Raw genomic sequence first — 23602 nt, 5'->3', positions numbered from 1 at the left:
CAGGGCCGCACGGCCCGTGAACGTGGGAGGCGCCTTCGGGCCGCGCTCTGGCGGCTCAGAGCGTGCGGGCTCCAGGGCCCGAGCTGAGCCGGGGCTGAGCCGGGGAAAGCGGCTTCAGATGGCCGCGCTCGCTCACCTTGGCGCCGTGAGGAGGGAGTAAGAACAGCTACAGTTCATGGATCTCCCTTGAGGCGGGTGCCAGGGAGTGGCGGGTGCCAGGGAGTGGCGGGCCGACTCTCATCCGGTCAGCCTCAAGCCCAGTGCGGGAGCCACCGGGCCGCCTCACTGCCACAGTGGCCCGTCTGCCTCGGAAGCTAGTGCCCTCCGACCCCGAACCCACGACATGCCCAAAACACATATTTGGGTAACTTTCATTATAATCGGTTTCCTTTGTAAGTCATAGTATTTAATTTTGTGCATTTAAAAATGATGAGGAAAGGGCTGTGCCCAGAGGACTGCCCGAGCGGTCTGGCACCGAAGGACACAGCCGCGGCTTCCTGCCAGCGCTGGTCTTGTTAGCGAAAGTTGTTGAAACCCAAGGGAGAGGGTGCGAGGATACAAAGTATCGGACTCAGAGTGCAGCCGCAAACCTTTGTCCCAGGCTTCTTGGAGAGGAGAGAACGGGTCTAGAAAAGGCAGGCCGACATGAGCCGTCCAAACTGCCTCCCTTTAGAACTAAACATGCTTTCGTTGCCCTGTAAGGTCTTGCACCAGTGGTTCTGTGAAGGAATCAAGCTTACAGACTCCATCTTTCAGCCCGCTAATTTGGCTGAGAAAGTGGAGGCAGATGGAGAAGGGAGAGAAAAGGAGCATAGGTGAACAAAGGATTGAGCATTTTTGAGCAGGATGCTTAACAAAAGTCAGCAATAATCATTTTCTAGTCAACTCTTATTACAGTTAAGAAATTAGAATTTGGAGCCTCATGGAATATCTACACAGACAGAAGCACTTGTCTCCCAGTGTTAGACTGTTTACTTTAAAGACATTCTATCTTGAATTTAGCACATCAACTAAAACAAACACTTTCTTAGATACACAGTAGATTGTAGAGGAAATTGTACTTGAAATAGAAAATTCCTTATTATGTATAGTTCGCTTTTCGTTTTGCGTATATATTTGAATGTTACCTTCAAAGCTGTCATGCTTGTTTGTGATTTCTTCAGACTTTCTGTATTGTGCATTTCAAAAACGTTTCCATTAATTTCCTTCCTCCTCCCTCGCCCCTTCCCTCCCTCCCTTTTTTCCTTCCTTCCTTCTTTCCTTCCTTTTCCCCTTCTCCTTACCTCTTTTGGGAGAAGACTTTTTTGTACAGTAGCTCTGTCAAAGAATGTATGTCTGCACCTTGAATGTGTTGCCTCTTAGAAGTTGGGTAGTGTGCTTCATTGGAGATCTTCTAGAATCTTGGTTTGTCATTAAATTATTCAGAGTTCTTAAGTCTTTCTAACTTTCTGCTGTGTAAATGGCCCGGAGTTCAGCATCACGTTATACAAACTAACACATCCCAGGTTATTTTCATACCATTTCTTCTGTCATGTCTTACAGTATACTAATATTCTATTCCATTCACACAACATAATTTGTTCAGCTATTCTCCAATTGATAGACATCCCCTTTAGGTTCCAGTTCTTTGCCACCTCTAAAAGAACTGGTATTTATGTGTGTGTATGTATGTATATATATTTAACAAATGGGTCCCTTTTTTTTTTTTGTTCTTTTTGGGATATGGGACTTAAAGTGGGTCAGAGTGCTGGGTCAAAAAGTATTCACAGTTTTGTGATTTTTAGGCATAGTGATCTGACTTGATAAGTATAGGAGGCTAGTACATAAACCATGTAGCTTGGTAACCATTCAGTTCATTGAATAGCCATCCTATATGCTTGGCATAATAGGGGATGCAGACTATGAAACAACATTTGGCCCTTGTGGTCAGGAGTTATTACTCTTTGGTAGGAAAAATAACTCATTCATAAATAAACATGAGGTGTGCCCACTCAAACTTGTTAAGTATAAACAATAGAATTCATAGAAAGGAAACAATTAAAAAAATGATCTTTTTATTGTAAACTTAAACATGAATATTTCAGTCTGTAGGCTTACATATGTGACAGTTCTTATTTCCATGTTTTTTAAAGTGCATAGTAAATTTAACAAAGTAGTAATAAATTATCTTGCTTGTCTGTGGCCCCTTCTCAATTTTTTGCTCTTGTGTATATATATTTTTTAACTCTGATTTCATTTACTTATTAGCGAGGCAGTTGGGGGTAGGTGACTTGCCCAGGGTCACACAGCTAGGATCAAGTGTCTGAGGCTGCATTTGAACTCAGGTCCTCCTGACTCCAGGGCCACGGCTCTATTCGTTGTGCCACCTACCTGCCCCCTCTCGCCCAAGGTTACACGGCTACTTTTTTTGTGTGGGTGTTAAGTGTCTAAGTCTGGAACTGAACTTGGGTCCTCCTGACTCCGGGACCGGTGCTTTACTTACTGCGCCACCTAGCCACTCCGTATATATTTTTTTAGTGTTTTATGTTTTCCATCTCTATTATTACTCCCCTAACTTCTCCTATCTATAGAAGCCCTCCCTTGTAACCATTAAAAGATTCATTTTCTGATGGGATTGTCATTGTTATTGGAGATGGTATTTGAACTGGGCCTTGAATGCCAAATTAAGGAGTTTTAGACTCTATGTGCTCTGGGAGGTGAACTGGAAATTGGAAGCTTGAAGGTCAGTTGCAGTAGTCTAAACATGAAGTAGTAATAGTATCTAAGGTAGTGGAGGTAGGAATTGAATGGGAAGGGGGAAAAAGAATGAATAGGAAGTAGTATTGATTTGAATGTAATTTGACAGAGGAAGTACTGAACCCACTTTTTGAGCCTGGGTGACTTTGGGAATGAGAAGTAGGAAAATCAGGAGGAAGAAGTTGTTTGGGTAGAGGAATGGAGGAGAGAAAATGTCAATAATTACAAATATGTTGAGTGAAGCAGTGGCCAAAGATCAAGGTGGAAATTGCCTAGTTGGTAATAGGGGACTAGAATTTGGGGGGAATCTTGACTTTTTGCGTTTAATTATATGGATGGAGACAGTGGAAAAATACCAGCTGGGCATGGTAGAGATAGGGAAGCAATGTAATGACTGCTGGATGAGACAGTTAAGCTATCTGGGTTGTAATCCAGACTTTTCTTCTAACCAGCTAGACTGCTTCCTTCAAAGTTGAGTTAAATCACCACCTCCAAAATGGGATCATTTCTGATTCTCACAACACTTTGCTAGGGCTCCCCCTGCAAAAAAATAAAAACCAGTTACATTGGGTGGTAGTAGCAATAGGTTAACACCCCTTCTTCCCTATGCAGGTTAGGCTGGTTTTTCCTTAAAAGGTATTGAGACATACTTTGAGACTTGCTTTGCTTTGGGGACTAAGAGTTCAGATGGTCGGGTGGCTAGGTGGCGCAGTGAGTAAAGCGCAGGCCCCAGAGTCGAGAGGACCTCAGACCTCAGAGTTAGTTCGGTTCTGGCCTCAGACACTTAACACAAAAAAACTAGCCGTGTAGCTTTGGGCAAGTTACTTAACCCCAACCCTCCAAAAGGCAAAAAAAAAAAAAAGAGAGTTCAGATGGTTGACTTCACTTCTTCATCACCTGAGTACAAATAAACCTCAAGGAACTGGAAGGGCCCTCAGATGCTTGGCTGGTAGATTGAAATGGGACTTGCTTAGCTGATTCAATTTAAGAGGTTCTCAGTGCCTGTCCTTGTGGAATACCCTTCACCTGCTAGGGCTTACTAGTGTCTCTTTTTGTACCAGTATCAGCCTAAATGATTAAGTCTGGCCTAGGACACCGTGTATGTACAGAAGCACAGAATTAGGTCTAGAAGGGATCTCAGGGTTATAGTACCCATGTGAGGAAACTGGAGCTGAGAGAAGGTAGATGATTTGCCCAAGATCATAACAGCTAGTTAGGATCTGTAGAAATATTTGTCTGTTCTTCTGAGTCCATTCTCATCACTACATCACACCACACTGTCTGTCTGCACTTTGTATTTACTTTGTGAATATTTCCTATTTACTTAACTGTGAGTAGTGTAGCCTCCAAGTACAGTGTAAGTTCCTTTAGGCAGGGACTGGTTTTCGCCTGCTGCATATGGAATTGGAATAGTTTCGTATCCTTCAGCAAGAAGTTTCCTAACTTCTCAGGGTCTCCTAGTCCTCCAACCTCACCCCCAATCCCACCGCTATAACTTTGAGGTTGGATTAGCTGTCTTTGTAAAATCATTTAGGAGGACATTTTAGGGTTACAGGATTCTGTGAATAAAAGGATGGCAGAGTGACGTCATGGACCCACAGGATGATGTCCTGATTTTAGCATAAAGTCTTCATCTCATCTTTCATTCTTTTCTCTTAGTTTTAATGCTCTATTACAAATAGCTCACTTTTATACATAGCTTTTATACATTATCTCACTTAATTTCTCTTTACAACAACCCTATTAATCAGATAGTGTTATTTTTAATTGATCTCCACATTACAGATAAAAAAAACTGGCTCAGATGGCAGCATCAGATATCTTAATATTCTGACCACCAAGTTCAGTAATTCTTTACTCTTCTCTCTACAACATTTGGCCACTAAACCCAGTGATCCTACAGCTGCTGACCAAATTCTGTTCAAATCTTGTGGCCATATAGGAGAATTCAGATTTGTTCTTTCAAGTGGTATTGATCATTTAGCATATACAAGCCATAATTCTAGCTCTAACAGGCCCTTCATTAGCTGTGTGATCTTGGGCAACTCATATGACTTTTCTGGGCCTTGTTTTCCTCATCTGTAAAACAATGGGGTTGGGGTTGGCTGATCTTCTAGGTCCCTGTCAGCTTTGAAACGTAGGTAGTACTATGGGAACATAAAAATTTCTGAAGCTTGTTACCTGCTTTCAAGAATTAAATTCCAAACATCCATTTAAGGAGGAGGCTCAGCATAGACATCTCATTTCCCACTTGACTGTACCACTTTGGGACTTCACCACAATGCCTTCTTTTTTTGTTACTTCCCTGCCCCCTAGCTTCATTTTTTGCACTGTCTTCTTTATTTAGACTGGAATTGTGGTTTTTTTTTTTTTTTTTGTATTTGTATCCCCATTGTCAAAGTTTGGTGCTTAATGCTTGTCAACTATTGACTAGTAGAATTTACAGACTGGGGGGAGGGGGGAGCAGAGTCAAGATGGCTGAGTAGAAGCAGGACCTCCCTGAGGCTTCAGCTTCCCCCTTCCCCAATTCACGTAAAAGGGGACTCTAAACAAACTCTGGAGCTACAGAACCCACAAAATGACACAGAGAAACTAACCTCCCTCCGAGGACAGCCCGGCATGCCCGAAGGAATTGGCCAGCACAGTGCTCTGGGAGCCTAGCCCAACCCCACTCAAAGGTTTTAGCCCCAGGGCGGGCCTGCCAAGCCACCGGCTGGAGGGACTCCAGATCACTAGCACCTGTGGTGGCCCAGAATTATCAACACATAGATGCTAAGGACAAAGTGAGAGGTCAGTGCACTGTGGCCTTTGGGACCCAGTAGTTGGAAATGTGTTGGCTTTTGGGCGAGAAGGCACTGGAGGAGCCACGCTCCCACGCAGCAGCTTCAGCTCCTGGCCTGCAGAGTGTAGGGGGACCAAGCAACCAGTCTGAGGGGTAATTGTACTTCCTTTAATCTGCTTGGATCTGGATTGCAGTCTAGGGTGGAGGTTCTGGGGTGTGTCCAGCTTGCCAGAGCATGTGGAGGCTTCATTAAAGGCACCCAACTAATACCTCCTGCAGCTGAGAAAACCCCAGCATTTGGTACGAAGATCCCCTGTCTGGTAGCAGAGTCCTACTGTGGCAAAAAGCCCAAAAGTCAAGTAATTATGTAGCAACATGGCCATGCAAAGGAAACAAAGCAAACAGAAGAACCCAACATTAGACTCCTATTTTGGGGACAAAAAGGATCAAAGCATGGAACAGGAGGAAGACAGTGAAGTCAGAACTCCTGCACCAAAAGCTTCAAAGGAAAATACGAGCTGGTTACAGGCCATAGAGGACCTTTAGAAGCAGATAAGAGAAGTGGAGGAAAAATTGGGAAGAGAAATGAGAACAATGCAAGAAAATTACGAAATGAGAGTCAACAGCCTGACTAAGGAAAATACACCTTATAAAATAGACTAACTCAAATGGCAAAAGAGGCTCAAAACGGCAATGAGGAGAATACCTTAAAAGGCCGAATTTGCCAGATGGAAAAAGAATCTCAAAAGCTCTCTGAGGAGAATCATTCCTTCAGAATTAGATTGGAGCAAATGGAAGCCAATGACTTTATGAGAAATCAAGATGCTGTTAAACAGATCCAAACAAATGAAAGAATAGAAAGCAGTGTGAAATATCTTGTGGAAAAACCACTGACCTGGAAAATAGATTCAAAAGAGATAATTTAAAAATTATTGGACTACCTGAAAGCCATGATCAAAGAAAGAACCTAGAAATCATCCTCCAAGAAATTCTGAAGGAAAACTGCCCTGATGTTTTAGAACCAGAGAGCAAAATAGAGGTTGAAAGAATGCACCGATCACCTCCTGAAAAAGATCCCAAAAAGAAAACTCCTAGGAATATTATAGCCAGGTTCCGGAATTCCCAGATCAAGGAGAGAATATTACAAGCAGCCAGGAAGAAACAATTTAAATATTGTGGAAACACAATCAGGATAACCCAGGATCTGGCAGCTTCTACACTGAGGGATTGAAGGGCTTGGAATGTGATATTCCGGAGGTCAGAGGAGCTGGGATTAAAACCAAGAGTCACCTACCCAGCAAAACCGAGTATCATGTTTTAGAGGAAAATATGGTCATTCAGTGGAATAGAGGACTTTCAAGCATCCTTGATAAAAACACCAGAGCTGAATAGAAAATTTGACATTCAGATACAAGAAGCAAGAGAAGTTAAACAGGGAAAAGAAATCATAAGGAACTTATCAAAGTTGAACTATTAACATTCCTACATGGAAAAACAAAAATTGTAACTGATGAAACTTTTCTCAGTATGAAAATTGTTGAAGGGAATATATATATATATATGTCTATATATAAGGGTATATGGGCATATGAATACGTATGTGAACGTGTACATACATGTTTACAGGTATACATAGGTAGAGGGCCCAGGACCAAGTTAATCGGAAGGGATGATACTTAAAAGGGGAAATTAAGAGGTGAGAGAGGAATATGATGAGAGGAGATGGGGAGAGACAGAATGGGGTAAACTATCTCATGTAGAAGAGGCAAGGGAAAAGGGTTACAATGGAGGGGAAGAATAGGAAGGCAAAAGGGAATGGGTCAACCTTATTCTTATTGAATTTGGCTTGGGGAGGGAATGAAATACACACTAAAGAGGGTATCTCACCCTCCAGGAGAGTAGGGGGGAAGGGGATGAGAGGGGGGATGATGGAAGGGAGGGCAGGCTGGGGGGAGGGAAGTTGGAAGCTTCCACTTTTGAAGAGATACGGGATCAAAGTAGAGAATAGAACAAGTGGGAGGTGGGATAGGAGGGAGGGAAATATAGTCAGTCTTTTACAATATATCTACTATGTTAATGTTTTGCATTAGCTACACATGTACAACCTATACTGAATTGCTTATCTTCCCAGTAAGGGTGGGTGACAAGGGAGGAGGAGAATGAATCTGGAATTCAAAGTTTTAAAATATATATAATATTATTAATACTATTTTACATGTAATTGGGAAATAAGATATACAGGCACTGGGGCATAGAGATCCACCATGCCCTACTGGAAAAGTTGAAAGGGGTATGGGAGAAGATAAGGGAGAGAGCAGATTGGAGGAGGGGATATCCTGTAGGACGGCTATTTTGGCATGGTGGGTAGGGAGAAAACGGGTAGAAAATTTGCAACTCAAAATCTGGCAGAAATGAATGATGTAAATCAGACATTAATAAAGCATTTGAAAAATGAAAAAGAATAAAAAAAAAGAATTTACAGACTGAAAGATCTACATTTTGTTTTAAGTAAAAAGTGAAAATAATTTTCTACTGTGTGTACAGGAAGTTTTTTTTTTCCCCATCAACAAGTATTTTTATTTTCATACCTCCTACCTACCTCCCTCCCCCCAAGGAAAAACACCACCTTTTTAACATACATAAGCAAAACAATTCCCTACATTATCTACATCTAAAAACATACCTCATTCTTTACCTTAAATCCATTACCCTCTTTGTCAGGAAATGGGCACCATATTCGGAGACTCAGTTTCCTTATTTGTAAAATTAGGGGGTTGGACTAGAACAGAAGTTTTTAACCTGGAATCCATTAATATTATAAAAAATATTTTGATAGGGGTAGCTAGGTGGTGGCCCTGAGGTCAGGAGGACCTGAGTTCAAATTTGGCCTCAGATACTTCACACTTACTAGGTGTGTGACCCTAGGCATAATTAACTCCGATTGTCTGGTGCCCCCCTCCCCAATTTTTTTTTGTTATGATAATTCTAAAGTATGATTGGTTTTCTTTGTAATCCTATGTGTTTTATTATATGTATTTACAAACATTGTTCTAAGAGTTTTACCAGACTGCTGAAAGGGTATATATCACAAAAAAGGTTAATTTGGGGGCTAGAACAACTCAGGTGGTATTTCCCTCTGATCTGTGATACTTTGTGTTTTCACACTCCCCCTCAATAGAGGTTCTTGTTTTATGGCCAGTCTGATATTTTAGTCCTTTAAAAATTTGTAATTTTCCAAATTAAAACTCTTTTTTTTTTCTGCCTCTTGTTTTACAAATGAAAAAAATGCTGTACATTGAAAAGAAACTTTTGCATTTAGGGAAGAATAAGAGTGTCATAGTTTTAGTACCAGCATAGGCAGCAGATGTCTGGGTCTAACGCTTATTTTAGAGACTCCATTTTTTTCTTTTTAAATATTTTATTGATAGTGATGTGCTTTTAAATATCACTGTATCTCACAGTGAGTCTCACTCCTTTCCTAATAGAACCTTCCTTTGTAAGAAGAACAATTTAAAAAATCATAACAGTGGCTACATCTGAAAGTGTTAATTGTCATTCCTGACCTAAAGTTATGGATCCCTTTAGAAGGGAAGTCTTATATTTTCACCCCTATTGTTGAGAGTTTTTTAGTTTCTGGAAACAAGATGCAGTATCTTAGGCTGGTTTTCAAGGCCTAACTAAAACTGGCAGCCTTTCTGGCTTTGTAGTGTTTACTTACCTAGATATTATACACTGTCGAGGTTATATCCATGAAGTACTGAAATAAGTTTTTACTGAAGACATAGATTTAGTAACAAGTCATTTTCAGGTCTGAAATGTTCCTCAGCTACAGTCCTTGCTGTGTGCCAGGCACTGTGCTAAGCACTTTACACATCTTATTTAATCCTCACAACAATGCTGTTAAGTAGGTGCTATTGTAATTTTACAGATGAGAAAACAGACAGAGGTCAAATGACTTGCTCAGGGTCACATAGTAAGTGTCTTTGGCCTAATTGAACTCAGATCTTCCTGGTTACAGGGCTAGGGCTCTTTCCATTGTGACCCCTAGTTGATTAAAAAAATTTTAATAAGTAACACATTTTAAACTAGGTAGGATTGTACTCAATTTGGGAAAACAAAATGAGAAATTTTAGAATTTCTCCCTAACTGGACTGAAACATAATGAATCTACTGTGTTCACAAAATTTGAGCTATTCAAAATTATAATTATGTAAAATATGGTAATTGGTTCCAGCCGCTGTGTAATTTTTTTAAAATTTATTTTATTTTATTTTGCTTTTTGGAGGGGGGAGGCAGGGCAATTGGGGTTAAGTGACTTGCCCAAGGTCACACGGCTAGTTTTTTTGTGTTTCGTGTCTGAGGCCGCATCTGAACTCAGGGCCTCCTGACTCCACCGCCAGCACTGCTCACTTCGCCACCTAGCCGCCGCCACCGTGTAATTTTTAAGTAGCATGATCACCTCAGGAGAATTGTTGATTCTCACCAATTGGGATCTAACTTGACAAACTTATTGCTAATTCCTCTGTTCAACATTGAGAGGAGAGAGTTAATTATCCTGTCCATTTGTTTCAGGTTTTCCCTCCCTCTACTTTTGGTCTTTCTTGTATTAAAAACAACAACAAAAGCTGTTCCTTAGGTCCTTTAGCAGAAGAAAGTGAGGTGAAAAAGAGAGAGAATTTTAAATTTACTGCCTTGCAGGTTTCTTTCCTCCTTCCCCAGCTCTCAGCTATTTTTGAATTAGTTCTGAATAAATTGGTTGTATTTTGGATTTTTGAGAACTATATCAATAGAAATAAATCCAGAACCAAGAAAACATCTGAAATTGGCAGTAAAAGCCTTTTTAACAATTTAATATTTTGCTTCTCCATCCATTTTAGTGCACTGAGCCAGGTCAGATAGATTCAATTCATTTCCCTGAGTCTTTTCTAGATTTCTTTTAAGAATTGAACTTATGTTAAACATGGTCCTTTTTTTCCCCTTAAAATTTCAAATTTAGTTTGGTTTCTAAATTTTAAGTTGACCTCTAGATCTGAATTTAATTTGTCAAGATTTGGCCTAAATGGTAAACTGAATCATAAAATTTTAGAGGCGGTAGGGTTCTTTGAAGTCATTTCTTTCAGTGGAGAAAGGTCTTTTATTTTTATAATAAGAAAACTTAGCTACCCAAGGTCTGAGGCAAGGTGGTAGCTTAGTGGATAGAGTGCTGGATTTGGAGCCAGAAGACATTTCAGTGCAGCGTTAGACTGTTACTACCTGTGTTACTGACCAGGGGCATTTCATATGAAGTTTAAATACTCTCAGCCTCAATTTCCTTATTCACATAGGGTTGTTCTGAGGGTCAAATGAGATTACATATGTAAATCACTGCAGTGTTTGCTGTTATATATGTGTATGTGCCATTTGAATAAATAAACCATGTCTGCAGGTTCCTCTTTTAAAGTGACCCAGAAATGGGATAGGAGTATTGTAAAGGTCTCTGAAAATAAAATGTTAATGTTAGGTCAGAGGTATAAAATTCCCAGGATATATTTTTGGACTGGGATGGTACATATTTCCATTTTCCCCAAAATATCTACTATACTTTATTAGTGCTTTGCAGGTCTAAAGTTTATCTATAAATTAGTTTCTTTGCAAAATTATGTCTAGTATATTTAAAGGTTTAACAGCTGGAGAAATGTGGAAAGTATTTCAGAGCAAAATTCAGGGATTTTTTCACCCCTTTTTCCTCCTATGCCAGATATGTGGAAGAGTTATAACTTCCTTTATTAGGAGTAAATGGTATTTTCTTTCTATCTATCAGTTAGGGTAGGGACAGAGTAATATAATGTGAGTTAAACAAGTCTGGCTCTTCTAGGAGTTTATACTGTGAAGAGAGCAACATGATGCAAAAGTGTGATTAAAGAGAAGACAGATCATAAGAATTGAGTAGCTTGTACTTTCATGTTTCAAGAATTTACTCTTTTGAAAAGTCAAGCCACCCAACTGCTTCCAAAGTTCTTTGTATGAAATCATGTATTATTGTAGTCTGATTTATTGGAAAAGAAGATCACAGGATAGACAGAGAAGTGAAAAATGATTTACAATTCAAGGTCCTGTACCTAGCTAGGACAGAGGTAGAATTACAAATTAGTTCTCCCAACTCATAGCACTTTCCTCTAGATTATACTGCATTGTCAGTAGCACTTTTCAATGTGACATTCACATCCCTATCAGATATTTATGGTTTTCAGTGGCTCCTTTCAGTACTCCAACCAAACTGGACTCAGCATCTCTTCCTTTCTACCTTAATTCATATTATTCCCATTTCTTGTTTTGTTCTCCCAATTCCCATGTCCAGTTTGACCAATTCATTTTCTACTTGTGAAGGCACAACTAAAATGCTAATTTCTGTGATGTGTGATGCTATATATGACTCTTCCTCCCTCACCCCTGCTAATGTGATAGCATTTTGGGCTTTCCTAGGACCTTTATCATATTCTCCATATTATATCATATTTTCTATATTTCATATACTCATACACTTGATTATAATACCCTAGAGGTCAGGAATTGCCTGATTCATCTTTGTATTTCCCATAATTGGCCTACTCAATGAATGTATTGGATTTTGAGTAATTAGAGATAAGTCTGGTTTTGGATACCATAATATGGGATAAGCCTATAGATAAAAGATCTTATACTTTTATATTTCTATCAAAGCCCTTTATATACATTTTTGTTTACCTTGATAGCACTTTGTCATGCAAGTAATATTATCCACATCTTCCGTAGGTGGTGAAGTGACTTACCTAATGTCACCTGGGCAGTAAGTTGCAGAGCTACAACTTAACTAATAGGCTGTAAACTCCTTGTGACCTTGTTCATAGTTAAATCTAACCTACACTATGCATATTTAATATTGATCTATGTTTTTTTTTCCCCCCTTAGGGACAGGAAATACAGTGGTAATTATGGTTAGCTATCCAAAAGGAATAGAAATTTTGGGGACAGTGCAAAGAGGAATTCCAGTTAGAATGACCATAGAAGTTGGCGCGCGCCACGTGCAGGAGTTCATCAGCGGTCAGTCTGTGGTGTTTGTGGCTATTGCTTTCATCACCATGATGATCATATCGTTAGCCTGGCTAATATTTTACTACATACAGCGTTTCCTCTATGCTGGTTCACAGTTTGGAAATCAGGTAATTATGGTTAATAACCTTTTAAAAAACTTTTAGTAAGACATTTAGTATTTAGAACTCATTTGAGAATAAAAATTCCTTATGATAATGCTATTACTATTTGATCTTTGGGGAAATATTTTTGAATTATTTATTAATTTGGATGTACTTATGTTCATTGTAGAAAGAAATTTCAGCCTTAATTACTCTAATTACTTGTTGGAAGATGAAGTAATTTTTAGGTGCAGATCATAATTTCATCTGATTTTGGTCATTTGATTTGGTTTGTCCCTTGTTGATGGCATTTAAATTGTCTTTAGTGCAGTCTTTTTGTTCCAGTCATTCTAAGGTACAGACAAAAAGACTAAGTGACATTATAAATTACAGAAAGTCTTCTGATCTGTATTGGTGAAAGAGTTTCCTACATTCATAAAATTCATTACATTTAAATTCTTTAAAACATTTCAAATAATATTTCACTAAAGTTAATTTTAAAGTCAAGTAATTACAAATATGTTCTCTTCTAAAGAACCATAGAAAAGAAACAAAGAAAGCTATTGGGCAACTTCAGCTTCATACTGTAAAGCGTGGAGACAAGGTAATGTCTAATGATTTTGGTTTATTTGTGTTTTTGTGTAAAAAAATACATCTGAGGGTTTGGGCTCATTTTTAACATTAATCTTTTAAACACGAAATGTGTGTAGAAGTTAGGATAGACGAATAACAAGTTGCAGAAGAAAATTTAAGTCTATAAATAAGTGTTTAAATATTCTGGCAGCCTTAACATACATATATATATATATATATGCACATACATGCATACCTATGTACTTATACATATACACACATACATGCTTACACACGTTTATACATGTATACATACATATTTTCCCCCCTTAACTTTGGGAAAAGAATATTTGTATTCTTTGTGTTTTGTTTTCATTTTAAAACTTAAAAACAGACATTTTCATGACCAATCTAAGTTCAAAATAATATCAACTTTAAAAGTGACTTTGAGAAATGATATTCTGTGAACTCTCATCTCTCTCACTACTTCAGATTACTAAGAGATAAATTTCTTTTAAAAAGTTAATGGATCCCTGTGCACATAAAAAACAAACCATGCCTCTATGGCAGGTTTTTTTTTTTGTTCTGGATACATTGGTGCTATGTAAATACCATTACATTCTACAGATTTATGCAACACTAATTTCATTTGTTGTAATGACTTTCCAGTTCTATTATCTTGCAGCGAGTTATTAAACATTGTCTCCCCTGCATCTCTTCCTCCCTACCTGGATATCAGACCAACAGAACCAGAATGAGATTGCCTTAAAAAAGCTTGTGGAGCTTCCACTAATCTGTTTAAGGGATTAAAGCACCGTAGAGACTCAATAGGTGATGCTTGGGCGGTGTCCTGGATTAGATATTGATAGTTAGTATGAAATATATTTGAGATAAAAATATTTAAAAACCATTTTCAGTGTTATTGCTGTTGGTGATTATTACCTTATAACTTCTTATAATAAAAACAAATACGTAAATACTACTTGTGATTTTACTCCATTATACTTTTTGTAAGCAAATGTAAAAAAAGTAAATTTGATCAGTATTTTTTAGATGGTATGGAAAAATGGAAAACATTTTCTTGATATATTTGTTTCTCTACAAACAAAAAGTTTTTAAAAGAATGATCATGCACAGTGTCCTTCCTGCCCTTCAGAAGTTGGTGGAATTTGTTTTTCACTATGAAATGGTCAAGGAAGATAGTTTAAGGAGTTGTGTTTTAGTGTTCTAAAAAGAATGTTAAGTTGATTGGGGTGTGTGGGTGGGAATTGATTAAAATAAAACTGGAATTTGATAATATTTTTACCTTGTTTGGTGACATTTCAAAAAAGGAGATGTAAAAATATAAACAAGGGGGCGGCTAGGTGGCGCAGTGAATAGAGCACCGGCCCTAGAGTCTGGAGGACCTGAGTTCAAATTTGACCTCACACGCTTAACACAAAAACTAGCCACGTGACCTTGAGTAAGTCACTTAACCCCAATTGCCCTCTTCTCCCCTCCAAAAAGCAAAAAAAAAAAAAAAAAGCAAGCCAGATTGTCATTTATGTCCTCTTTAGAACATGAAAATTGATTAGATTATTTATACAGCTTTGGTGGACTGGCATGGATTTTTTCTTTTCATCCATTTTATTTATATAATAACTTTGTGATGAAAAAAATTGACAATAGTCTTTCATCTTCAGTATTTTAGCTCACATGACATAAATTTGTGATTCATTATTGTTTTATTAGCAGTCTATTTATAAGTACTTCTTCTCCTACAGGGAATTGATGTTGATGCTGAAAATTGTGCAGTGTGCATTGAAAATTATAAACCAAAGGATATTGTTAGAATTCTGCCATGCAAGTATGTTTCTTATTTTGTTATCAGTTTTCCCTCTTAAGTACTGTTAGTTGAAAGGTTTGCTTATTAATAATAATTCTAATAAAATTAATTCCTTTTAATTCTTCTGTCTTTCATACACTACTTTAGCTAATTTTAGTGATATCTTTAACTTGCAGTATCACTTTAAAAGTATTTTCCTTAGCATGCAGATTCGAGTATTATTAAGACTTAAGTCCAGTACATAGTATAATATATAGGTATAGATTGTTTTTGATGGCTAAGGTATCATTGTAATGTATTTAGAATTGTAGGTCCTTAAAGCTATCAGTGAACTTTTGTCCATACCCAAGCATGCATGTATGTATGTATACACGTTGTGTATTTGATTGGACCCTATTTCCAATCCTCTTGTTTGACTTAAAGAACCAGATGACCTAGAAATATAGAAATAGGAGATTATTGCTGCTGAGGAGCATGTCCTTTGGATCCTAGGCCCTGAAGACCATACTGAACCATCTACCTTAATGTTATTATTTTAATCGGCAGCTAACAAAAAGTGTTCCAAAAGAGATACTACAGCAAGAGTGGGTGTTATCAGAAACACAGAAAGCAAGGATGTAAGGAGAAGTCAAGTGGATGTGTAGTGGTAAATGCTAGAACATTGCAAAAGAGAGAACCAAAGAGGCTGGTGATAAGAAACTTTTGTACCATTATACTAGATTCTATTTAGAGATGAGGGAAATAAACTATACTGCTGCTGTAGTTTTTTCCCTAACTATAAAATTCCTTTGTCATTACACCTATAACAACTGTCAGTGTTGGAAAATCATGATGATTTTGAAAAAGAAGTTAATTATGCGCTCCTTTAAAAGAACTTTTTGGTCAGCATGAGGTGTTATCTTGAAAAGAAATTGTAGCCTGCTAGAAGTCTTTTTCCTGTTTAATTATAATTTCAAGGTATATAGCAGGTTATTATATAATTATATTTTACTTTGCATTCTCAAAGTGCTTCATAGTTATTTGTTAAAATAAAAATTAAGTATCTTTGAGTGAGATGGGAGCAAATATTATCATAACCAAACTGATGTATAGTTATTTGAATACAACTGAGCTTAAATCTATAGTTCTTGATTTGCATTGAGTAGTATTTGGATTACCTGAAGTTTTAGAGAGTAATAATCTGGAGGGCTATATGGGATTTTTTTGTTGTTGTTGGCAGGGGGAGGAAATTGAGGTGAAAAGGATACTGGGTCTCTTAACTTATTTGGCAAGATTTGGTACAGTGGTTACTCACAGCCTTCATTCTTGATAGTAGAAGTTTCTACCCACTCTGTTTTCCCAGTGTGGGCCAGTTTACTACTCCTTGGGCTGATTGGTCACCCTTTCCTCCCAAGGGCGCACCAAGTGAATGTCAGACTTGGTGAAGACAGCTTTAGTTCTAGTACAGCTCAGGATTCTCAAACTGAAATGATCCACCAGCTTCAGCCTCTCTTACAGAAAGTGACTACTAGCACGATAGGAAGTCAATTAAATACTCAGATTAAGTAGCAAGTTCTTGACTGGGGATTTGAATTAATTCCTAATGTAGTCCTGTACCTTGTCATCAATTCATACCATGTTTACAATACACATTCTTAGTTATTCCCTATGTCTAGAGGAATATTTAAATTAGCATGCCTGCTAACTTTTTTTTCCTAACATAACTTTTCTACCTTATCTCATCTTTCATAAAGTAATAAAACAAATGAGAAAAATAAAATTGCTTTCTTCTTATACTTAAGCAAATAACTTAATAAGGCACTTAGTCCATTACATTAAACTCTTTCAGTTCTGTAGCATTTTATTTAGTGGAACTCTCCTTTTAATGCCATATACCAGAAATGAAGGTAATATATTTATAGTGGAATTTATCTCTGTTTTTGACATAATATATAAATTGAGTAATAAAATTAAAGTGACCTAAGATGTGTTCTTTTATAGAGTATTTAATCCCATTATTTTTCATTATTAATTAAATAAGTATTCCTTTTAATGTGTTTGGAAATGAGAAAGGATATCAAGAGCTAAATTATACTATAACATGTTATAATTGAATATGCATTGAGTTATTAGATCTTCTGACAAAGCTTTTAAGGATTTTTAAAAAATACTTTATCAAATAAGGAAAATATATCATACAAAGGAAAGAATTCATTTGACAGTACAGTTAGGGAGGTTTTTTTTTGCTGTTACCCCAAGTGGAAGCTTCTTGTTGAGTATTTTGAATAACATTATCTTGTAGTATGAAGAAATTCCTTTTATTTCTTACATTGTACTTTCTAATATGTAACCCAGAAGATTTAGAATGGTTTAATAGGTTGATGATTGAATTTATTTTTACTATAAATAACTTTGGTAGGATGATAAGGAGGTAGCAGTCTGCATTCTTTTAAAAAGTGTTTTTCTTTTGAAATGTTAACACATACTTGTGATTTTTTTAGGCACGTTTTTCATAGAACATGCATTGACCCTTGGCTTTTGGACCACCGAACTTGTCCAATGTGTAAACTTGATGTCATCAAAGCCCTAGGATACTGGGTTAGTTAAATTTTTATTTAAGTTCAATTTTCCATCCAATTATTACCCACTATATTTATTTTGGTCCTAAATAGAGGGAGAAGTGTATAAGAGATCTCTTTAAATCACTATGATTCACAAAAAGAAAGACTACTTACATTCCAAATGTAAACAAATTACTTTGGGCAAGGGTAGGATATAATCCTCAACTAGTATTATTTGTAATCATCAAACAATTACTTAAGTATGTTTAACTTATCTGACTTAGGGTGAGTGCTTTTAATTCAGCAAGCATTCTAAACATCATGTGCAAAATACCATCTAAGGCAGTAGGAACTCAATATGAATCACTTGTTTTCAAGAAATTTAAGCAGTTCAATATAGAAGGGATAAGGCATATACACACATGGGTATGATACAAAGTTTACAGTAACAGAGGTGATCAATCAGCAAGCATATACTAAAACATCTATCATGTGCCAGGAACTGTCCTACATCATGGGATACAAATAAATTAATGGTGTAAATTGCTAATCTCAAAGAACTATATTCAGAAAAGGAAGACTTTAGTAAGGTATAGGTACATAGAGAATAAATACAAAATCCAGCCTTTTCACTGTTTGGGAGTGGAATATACAACATATATAAGTAAATGAAAGATAATTGGGTAGGGGAGCTATAGCAGGTAGCTGGAGGGGTTGGGTGAAGAAAAACTTAATGTAAAACTTGACAGGAGCTGAGTTTTGAAGAACTCCTGGGATTCTAAGAGTCTGATTGTGAGAAGGGAATGACTTCTGGTCATGATTGATGTCCAGTGCAGAGACACAAAGATGACACTTGGAATGTTATATGTGAGGAATAGGAAGAAAGTTAGTTGGACTAGATAGTAAAAGGGAGTCATTTCTAGGGTGTGTATTCCAAAGGAATTTTAAAGTATAAATTCCTAGGATTAATAGGGAGCCCACCACAGTTTGAGTAGGAGAGTAACATAGTTAGACTTTATCCCTTATAATCTTGTTTATTCCTTATATAATTCCTTATGGACATTTCTTTTTGGTCTGTAACTAGTCACTGATTCTGTCACTTTGGGTAGTTTTACTTAAGAGTCCAATTCAAGTGTCACCTTGTTCATGAGACCTTTTCTGATTTTGCCCTCTTTCTTCTCCCTCCTACTTGATGACCTCTCTTCTCCAAATTATTTTTTTATTTATCTATTAATTTTCTATATAATTATATGCATGTTGTCTCTCTCCAGTAAAATGTAAGCTGTGTTTTTGAAGACTGCCTTATCTGAATTCCTAAGCTTGAGTATGTTTTATTGTTTTCATTGTGACCACAGTTACTTAATGTTTCTGAGATTTGTTCATTGATCTGCTCATTTGGGACATCATCACTTATTTTTTTCTATTGGTTCTCGTATTCACATTTCCTTTTTTTATTATTATTATTATTAATGGTTTGTAAAAGTTGCATTTATTATATCTGCTTTTATATTTATTATTTTTTATGCCTTAGCAATGATAAATTTGTGAAAACTTAAAATGGGATACTGAGGAATATGTATTTTTTTTAATCTTTACAAATAGAAGTTACCATAATAAAAATAAAATTCTGGCAAGCTTGATTCCTTGTATTGGGGGGAAGTTTTGTTTTATGTGATTACTTAGATAATTCATTTGTATGCCATTTAAGGGAAATCTTGAGGATGTACAGGATATGACAGCTCCAGAATCCATACCTGGTAGTGTTTCGATTGTGAATTTGAGTGTCACTTTACAAGATGAAGACAGAAATGAAGTAAACAGTTTGCCATCATCTTCTACAGATGGATCTGGGCTACAGTGTAACAGCTTTAAAGATGATACAGGGGAAAATACGGCATTACTAGGTAAGTAGTTATACTTTCTGTAAAATGGTACTATATCATTGTGGCACCTTGAAAATATTAGAAGTCATTTCTTGGGGGGAAAGGGAACATGTTTTTATTGTGAGGAAAGAAAATACAAAAATATGTCAAGAAAATGTAAATAGCAGTTTGTATTTTATGAACTATCATATAGAAAGTAAGTTAAATAGGAATTTACATGAAGAAAATACATAAATATAAGTATGCTAGATATTTAAGCCACAGTTGTGGTAAAGAAAAATAATTACTATCTAATAAACCCCAGAATAGAGAAGAAGGAAGAAAATTTTAAAAGTCATAGCCTCTCACCCTATTGGATAACTAATTTACCTCTCCAGTCTCCACTTGAACACTTAAGTGAGGAAATCTCATAAGGTACAGAGATGAAGATTTCCGGAAGGTTTTAATGATTACTTTAAAAGTTTTTCCTTTATATGAAATGACGTATATGAAATAATGCAAGGTCATACTACAAGAGCCACAAAAGGGTTCACGTTGATTTATATTTAATTTTTTTCTCAATTACCTGCCAACAGAAATGAACATTTCTGAAAAAAAATTGTATGCAATATAATATTCTCCTCTCCCTCCCATCTCCCCTCCTTGAGAAGGCAAACAGTTTGATAGAGATTATACATGTGCAGTCATGCAAGACATTTTCATATTAGTCGTCATAGATTTATTAAAACCTCACTATACTGTGTATGGGTGTGTGTGTGTAAGAGTATGTAAAACAGCTTGAGATATTTGTTGCCTGTTAATAACTTAGTTTTGTTTAAATACTAAGGGTAAGTGTAACATTTTTAAACTATATATGTATTTGATTATTTGTCTGTAATGACTATAAGTTTGAGGATATGATATATAGGATATATGTTGTTTTTTTTTGCTTAAAAAAGCCATTTTAAGAACTGTGGATTTAGATGGTTTGTAGAAGTTGCATTTATTATACCTGCTTTTTATATTTATTATTTTTTATGCCCTAGTAATGATAACTTTGTGAAAACTTAAAATGGTATACTGAGAAATATGTATTTTTTTATAATCTTTACAATTAGCAGTTACCATAATAAAAATAAAAATCTGGCAAGCTTGATTCCTTCTACTGGGGGCGGGGAGAAGGTTTTGTTTTATGTGATTATTTAGATAATTCATTTTTTGCCATTTAAAGGAAACCTTGAGGATGTACAGGATATTCTTCTTAGTCTGACTTTATTTTGCAGAGAAGGAAATTGAAGGCCAGAGAGGTTAAGTGACTTCACCAGGGTTATGTATAGGTAGTAAGTAACAGAACTAAAGTCCTCTGCCTCCAGATTTAACTGAAATCTGATTTTTTGTGCTTCCCACTGTTGGAATAACCCAGAATAAATCTTTCTTCTTTCAGTCCTTTTGAGTCCTCTTCGTCCTTCACAGTTTAGTGCATTTCCTTGTGTTTTTGGTGTATGGTTGTTTCCATTTCTGTTTTTGTAGTTCTTGTATCCGTTGTTTTCTTGGCCCTGCTCACTCTGCCCTCTGCATCAATTCACCCAGATCTTTCCTTGTTTCACGGTATTCATGTGAGAGCCTTTAAAGGGTTAGATAATTTCTTTTTTGATGGAGAACATTTCTCTGATCTTATTTTCACAAACTCAAAAGTTGATTCAGAAAATCTATAATTTTTCTTCTGAATAAGTAGACACCAAGTTGAATAGTTAAATGATTGTGTTCTCAAGACCAGCAAGTGTACTGGTGCTTATCTTCCAGTAAATATGGACTGATATGGTATTCTTTTTCTAACTTTGTTTTTAGAGAGAGATGACAGCGATGCTCCACAGGAAGAGCTTGGCTCCTAATGGACGTTTCCATTCAGTAGCTTCACAGCAGCTTTTTGGACTGCATTAGAGAACATTTTATTTTTTTATCTTATTAGCATACACTTTGTACATTGGAAAAATTATGTATGTTCTTTTATCTTTCAGACTTTTCTAGTTCTTATTGTAAAAGGGCTAAGATATTTTGTTTAAAAAGGAATGGTTTTTAATTAGTCTTCATGTTGACCTGCTGAAAATGCATTTTTTGTTTGGAAGAATTTTGTCATATTAGACTGTTACAGAAACTGTAACTTAAGAAAGAAACTAATGTAAATATTGATGTCATCGTTTCTAAAAAATAACACAATAGTAAAAGTATAAGAAATATTATTTTTCTGAAAGTTGATTTAAGAATAAGCACAATTTATTTTGATATATATCTTGATGGTGGTATTGTGTAATTAAATGTTTTCCCTGGAGGAAACATTTTAGAGGTTTAGGGAATCTTGTTCAAAGATGAGAAGTTCATAACACTATTGTCTATGTGTGTCTTATATGTAAATAATTTAGAACTTAACTAGAAATAGTTTATTTTCTTTTACTGTTTGAGATTGTAAAAAACACTAGCTACAATATATATTTTTTTCCTGTTCCTTGAACGTGACATCTTGCTGCAGTGGGAAAAAAATGTTGTGGACAAAATTTTCTATAAATAAAAATAAACACTTTAGATTCTCTTCTACCTCACTAATGAGTTTTTTCTGTGCTCCATTAAGGGAAATTAAGCAAAAATATCCGTTATGTTGTTGGTTTTTGAGACAGGATCACTTAATAAGTCACAGAAGCTTTAAGCTACTCTGTTTTTCTGACACAGGCTGGTTCCTCTCCTCCCTTGGCATTTTAGTGGTCCTCTAATCGTGGGGCCTCAACATATTGATGTCAGACTTGGTCTAATACCTGGTCAGCTTTAGCCATGCTGTAGCTCAGAACTCCTGAACTCAAGAGCTCTGCCAATCTTATCCTCCCAGCCACAGGGATCACCATGCCCTGCCCATCTATCTTATTATAATCAAGATCTTCATAATTCTTATGCTAGTTTGCCTACCTTTAAAACCAGACATGATCATGAGGGCAAAGGGGTAATGGAAACGGGAGGGGGATTGAGGCAAAAAATTTATGTGTGATTTTTGAGTGGTGAGAGTGAAAATATTAAGCAGTTAGTTTTCCCGTTTTTTCCTGTGTGTGTTTTTTTTTAGTTATTTAATATTAATCTTAACAAATCTGTTTTTCTCAATATGAAAGACAATTGTAGGTTAGGACCAGGCTTATGAATCTTGAGAGAACTTCTTTTGAATTTACTCAGAAGACAAGAGAGAATTCAACTATGGTTTTATGTATCTACTTTGTTCCTGCTGCCAGGTAGTTGAATGTTAGGGTGGATGGATGGGTGGAAGGAAAAGCATGCTGCTGGTATTCTTTAGAGAAATAACTCTTCCTAAATTGTTCCTTTGTTACCTTATGTGTCTTAAAGTATATTGCCCAAATTTGTGGAGATTAGCCAAGAGAAGGAATTTTAAAACTAAAAATAAAGCCCTGTTTTCCCCAGCAGTTGAGTTGTGGGGTTTTTAACAGCTTAATAATATATACTTAAAGAAATCTCATTGTGTTAAATAGATTTTGCTTCTTAACTGTGTATATATAAAGAAAATATGTGACTCTTAGTAGTCATTAATAATACCTCACTGCCATTGACCCAGCAATTCAGAATGTTGAGAGAGGAGGAACATTTATGTATTTTAAGGTTTGGTTTGCTTTGAGCATCTTTATTTGGATAGTTTAGCACTGAAGTAATGAACCTTTTTTAATAAGAAAATGTCCCTGCTTTCTTTTTTTTTAATCTATGAAGAATATGTCATCCCAAAGAAATTTGTTAGGAAAATCTCTGTAGCTGCTAATACAGAAAAATAATTTATAATTCCCAGATTTTTAATTTCTAGTAGCAATTTCCACATACTTGGCTCAAAAATTTGAAATTTACAAATAAGGAGGATACAATGATTGCAGGCCCTTTTCCAGAAACCCAAAGTCTGTGACAGCCACCCTATAATATATGGTAAGTGATGCCTTATAAAGTTGTAAATACTTAGGAGGAAAAAAAAAGGTGAACCTTTTTCCTCGTTGTACATACTTTCATACAAAAAAAGAAAATTGATAATAAAAGATGATATACTACACTTAAAATTTAAAAATTGCTAGGACAGGAAAGCAGATAATGAGCATCAT

At 36.3% G+C, this 23602-nt stretch overlaps 1 protein-coding gene across 1 annotated transcript in view; it reads left to right on the top strand.

Moving 5' to 3' along the window:
* The window catches only part of RNF149 (ring finger protein 149), a 22978-nt gene extending 912 nt beyond the window's left edge, over positions 1-22066 (top strand). Inside the window, exons 2-7 of the mRNA XM_069100517.1 lie at positions 12446-12696; positions 13205-13273; positions 15006-15088; positions 17548-17644; positions 19316-19511; positions 21318-22066. Coding sequence (XP_068956618.1) covers positions 12446-12696; positions 13205-13273; positions 15006-15088; positions 17548-17644; positions 19316-19511; positions 21318-21361 — 740 coding nt within the window. The 3' untranslated portion in view covers positions 21362-22066. The remainder of the gene's footprint in view (positions 1-12445; positions 12697-13204; positions 13274-15005; positions 15089-17547; positions 17645-19315; positions 19512-21317) is intronic.
* The last annotated feature ends 1536 nt before the right edge of the window (positions 22067-23602 follow it).

Source organism: Petaurus breviceps, unplaced genomic scaffold (assembly GCF_028583685.1).
Source record: "Petaurus breviceps papuanus isolate PSGF00001 unplaced genomic scaffold, PetGlider_PUasm1.0 419, whole genome shotgun sequence".
Classification (NCBI taxonomy): Eukaryota; Metazoa; Chordata; class Mammalia; order Diprotodontia; family Petauridae; genus Petaurus; species Petaurus breviceps.
This window is presented reverse-complemented; position numbering and strand designations above follow the sequence as displayed.